This window comes from Alligator sinensis, unplaced genomic scaffold (genome assembly GCF_000455745.1).
Source record: "Alligator sinensis unplaced genomic scaffold, ASM45574v1 scaffold358_1, whole genome shotgun sequence".
Lineage (NCBI taxonomy): Eukaryota > Metazoa > Chordata > Crocodylia > Alligatoridae > Alligator > Alligator sinensis.
In genome coordinates, this window is record NW_005842121.1 from 1,733,193 (window position 1) to 1,737,979 (window position 4,787).

Below are 4,787 nucleotides of genomic sequence, written 5' to 3' on the forward strand. Positions count from 1 at the left end.
AGACAAACTGGAAAGAGTCCAGAGGAGAACAACAAGACCGGTAAGAAGGAGAACAAGCTTCTGTTTGGAACAGAAAACTGAGGGGAGACATGATAAAAGCTTTCCAAAGCATAAATGGGTCTTAAAGAGAGGACAGACATCATGTTCTTCCATCTCCCGTGGGAGCTGGTTCAACTGGCAGCAAAGAAGTTTTACATAAAGTATTAGGGAAAAGGCTTTCTAATGACGAGGGCTTTTAAGAACAAGTTAGCTTGTTCCTAACGAGAACATCTGCCAAGGATGCTCTCAGGGTACATGATCCTGCCAGAGAACTGGAATAACTGGCTGGCTGTTCGGTGTCCCTTCCAACCTGACCTTTCTAGGATTTCTAGTTCCTCTATGGTTTCACTAGGCAGCTTACTTTACCGCTCATTTAGGTTCTGTTTTGCAGCTGTTTTACACTCAAGGGAATTTATTGCTTGTTCTGCACTCTATCAAGCGTTGGTACAGCCAAACAACCCAGTCGGCCCTGAGCATAATTCCACGAAGACGGGAAGGTGATGTCCAAACACAGCAGCAAAGCACAAGGGGTTTGTATCATGATCTGAAACATGAGATGCATAAACATGGCCCTAAATCAACACCAGGCAGCTGTTTTACTTGGCACATCTAATCTGGCACGTCTTCTGCTTCTCATCTCCCACCACAAAGTCATCTCAAATCTTTCCCCAAGCTGGAGGCAAAAGAGGGGGATGAGCATGAGGACGTGGGATTTTATGAAAATGGATCTCCAGGGTGCCTTATTCCAAGAACTCTGGCGTATGGATACAAGCATTCGTGGAAATAGCTACTGATTGTATAAGCCATCACGATTTATCAGTAGGCATCACATTGTGAAAGGAAAATTCTGGTGACCTTCACTAATGCCCTCCCCCGGAGGAAACTGCCCTGGCATCCTGAACTGCACCGTATTCTCAATGATGCATCTTGGAGCAGCAGCTAGAGCCAGTCTCTGCCCCGAACAGCTAGTTTCACCACAAGGCTACTCCCGAAGTGGACCCACCAAACCAGTAAGGGAAGCACAAGGGAACAATAAAACAGTCTGCGATGAAGTAACCTTGACTTTCATCAAGGGAGAAGCCTCAGCCCTTTTCAAAAGGCTCTCAGCTCCCCAGAGGATAGTGCCCAAAGAGGAAAGCAGCCGTCAGAGCTCAGCACCCTTGCTGCACAGCCACTTCCACCTAGCACAGCCTCTGGGTGGGCTCTTCTATCCAGAAATAAAGGGAGCCGGTCCTAATAGTCCCAACAGAGCTGGTCTACAATGTGGGGAGGTGAGATGGAAGCAGGGCATGGATCTCACCTCCTGCTTTTCCTGGCTCTCTTTCCAGACCTGGCCTGGTATTAACGTGGGAAATTACTGCCACAAGCACGTGCATGCCTACAGGACTGCCAGGATCATCTGCAGGTCAATCCCCTGGGGAAAATCTGGCTCTTTCTGACAACCGCTGGCTCCTGCACCTATCCGAGGATGAAGATGCTGGTCTCCGATCTCCTCCACCGCCCAAGGTCTCCCAAGAGACAGAAGGATCTTGCAGCACACATGCCATTACCTACCCCTGGCACTGCCTTGCCCAGAGATGTGGCAGGTGCACTGGGATCCAGATCTCCATCTGCTTCCTTCCAGCCCTCCAATGCCTACTGTTGTGGCCTGGACTGTACCAGACCCAGTCCTCCTACATGGTAATTTATGTCCGTGCCCTGCTGGAGACACTTTACCCATGACCCTGTTTAGAGAAACATGCCGCCCTGGTCCTTGCATTTGCAGCATATTCAGTGGTGCGCACTGCTGCGATCCACCTCGCTCAGTCAGGAGATCTATTCACGGACGTAGCAGTGTCCCCACTCCCCAGCACACGCTCCATCCTGCTGGACTGCTCCAAAGGTGCAGATTCCTGCTTGCTCAAGCCTAAGGACGAGGGCACTGGGGGAGACAACGGGCAAACAATGGGCTGATACTCATAGCACAGAAATGACCCAGGACCCCTGGCTTACCCCTCTTCTCTGTGCTCAGGAGTTTGCTGCTTGGGATTGCTGCTACAGTCCCATTTGGGATCCAAGGGCAGCCCTCTCATCCGGATGCCATTTCTCCTCAGCTACACCACTGCCTTCCCTTGCTTTGCATTCATGCCTGACAGATCAGGACCCACTCTGTGATGCCAAGGATGACATCTCAAGTTCAAGTAGCTCAGGCTAACTGGGAGGCAGAGGGGGTTTCCATATTTCCTCATCTGGCTGCCCTTGGTGAGGTGGCAGACATGCAGTTGGAGCTCGCTGGGAGCTTTGCCTTGGACTTCACCCTGGACAAGACTTTGCCCCTGGGCTCGAGGGGCCAGGACTGCCATGGCAGCGCCCATGAGCTCACACAGGAATGGAGTGAGGTCACAGGATCAGGATCTGAAGAGCCAGGGAAGAAGTTCTCAATTAATCCAGGTGAGCCAAAACAGCATGGTTATTCCGGTGACAACAGTCCTTGAAGGTTTCCCTATTTGTTTCTAGGATTCTCCTTCCACACAGAGAACAACAATCAGCAGAGCACCCGGGCCCATTCCCTTCACCAAGCTTAAGAGTCTGGAAACCCCAGAAAGTACCAAACCCATCATTGCATGGACACCTCTTCAATTCCCACTCTAGGCTCCTGGCCTACCCCACTCCTTACAGGAACATCTCTGCCCCGTGACAGAGCAGGTCACTGCTGCTGGTGGAGCTTGTGACGACGTCCACATCCAGGATGCTGGACAACATGAGGACGAGGTGAAAGAAGCAAGAAAGCCCAGTCAAGGCCTGGCAGTCTTGCCAAGTGTGGAAATGGGCTTGAAGAGCAAGAGACAGAGGAGATAGAAGGAACAACCATGGGCAGGTGCTTTAGAACAGCGCTTCTAAACCTGTGGGTCCCAAAAATATGAGAGGGTCGTGAACAAGCTTTAAAAATGGGCCAACAAACTTTAAAATGGATTCTCCTTTAAAGGAAAAAATGGGAAACGGTGGGTTTTCCCTTACAGGCTGGCAGAGTTCTAGCCTGCAAGGGGCTGCTTGGGGCCCCCCATGCCCCAGACCCTGCCCCACACACTGGGTGGCTAGGGCCTAGAGGCGGGGGGCAGTGGGTCGGGAGTGAGGGGCACTTGGCCAGGACTGGCCATCAATGCTTAAAAATGGATCCTGGTACAAAAAAAGGTTGAAAACCACCACTTTGGAAGGAGGCACAGTGCTCTCTCCAAGGACAAATACCATCTGCCTCTATCTATTAAGAGATCCCCTGATGACGCAGGAGCTTTGTCTACAAGAATAACCCTCAGCCACCGTTGTGTGTTACTTGTGCAGCTCTGCTGAACAGCACAAGAGCGTGCTCATCCCCCGAGGGCCCTGTCCATTCGAATCCTTTTGTGGGGGCACAACCTGCCATGGCAGATCACCCATCTGCCTCATGCTAATTCCGCCTCCAGCCGTCGGCTCCTTTGTACAGGCAGAAAGAGCTGTTCTTTTAAGCCACAGCTAGCTAGCACTCATAGGCGCCTTCTCATGTGCCGTAGCTTTGGTACGCAGCACTTGCTGAAAGGTGTTGCTCACGTGCTCCACACCTTGTAACACCCAACTCCATTGTTGGGCATCATGCACTGGTGGCCTTCTTGACCTGGAGCCGTGGGGCATGCAGCCTTCAGCAGGGCTCCTTGTTGCTTATTGTCTGTCTGATGGAAGCCACAACAAGGGTCCATGCTTGACAAAGCTTGGCCCTTCTGCCCGTGCAGTGCCAGGCCCTGTGGTGGAGGGCTCAAACTGGCCTTTCCCATGTCATTGTGCTCTCGGTTACAAGGGTGTCATCCCCAGCAGTGCCACTGAAGTTGATGGAGCCATGGACATACAGCAGCATGACTGGAACAGATTTTGACTTGACAGATGCAATCTTCAGCTCCACAAAGTCTCCTGGCAGGGTTGGGGCAGGGAAAAGGTGCTTTAAATTTTTCTTAACTCAGCAGGGGGAGATTCATCTAGCCTGACTCAATTCCATTTCCCCCCAGGTCTACTCTCCAGGAGTATAAGAGCAGAAGGCAGGGGTCTGGGAGGGACCTGGGTCTCTATGTAATGGTCTGTGTGAAGCCTAGAGAAGGTAGAGCAGCCTGCAAGGGGGAGGGCGGTGTATTAAATGGAGGAAATTCTGACCCCAGTGGAATCAACGAACCTTGGCCAGGGTTTCACCCCTGCACAAATGCCCACTCCAGCTTCTCTCCTGCAGGAGGACAGGATATGGGGCCTAAGCACCGTATGCACCATAGCAGCGCTGAAGAACATTAGCCATACCTTTCAGTTCCATGGCCACCTCCACATAGGACTGTAGCGTTGCTAGAGACACGGCTTCCCCTAAAACAGACAAAAAGGCCTGGTCAGTAGCGGTGCCAGTGCATTACAGACAGCACCTCTGCTACCAAGGCGTCAGGCACTGTCAGCAGGGGGGGCAGCTCTGGATTATGACCATGTTTTTCCAGCATCTCTTACTGCTTCCAGCTTTAGGACCATCCGAGGAACCACCACAGTATTCTGAGGCTGCAAGACATCAAGAACACTAGATACTGCAAGGGCCATCTTCCACAGAAAACAGGCCACGTCTACATTGTTACTGTGCTGTCATTTAGAACTTGCATACCCACGTACTAAATGACTGTGCAGTAACCAGCATACCTGTGGAGTGGCGTCCCTGCATGGCTTCCCAGTGATGCAGACTGTGCAGTAGCTTGTTACTACTGTGCAGTAGCGTC

General features: G+C 51.7%; 1 protein-coding gene across 1 annotated transcript in view; it reads right to left on the reverse strand.

Moving 5' to 3' along the window:
• Positions 1–4,787, reverse strand: part of TXNDC16 (thioredoxin domain containing 16) — a 70,289-nt gene that overhangs the window by 24,368 nt on the left and 41,134 nt on the right. Inside the window, exon 13 of the mRNA XM_014520500.2 lies at positions 4,333–4,392. Coding sequence (XP_014375986.1) covers positions 4,333–4,392 — 60 coding nt within the window. The remainder of the gene's footprint in view (positions 1–4,332; positions 4,393–4,787) is intronic.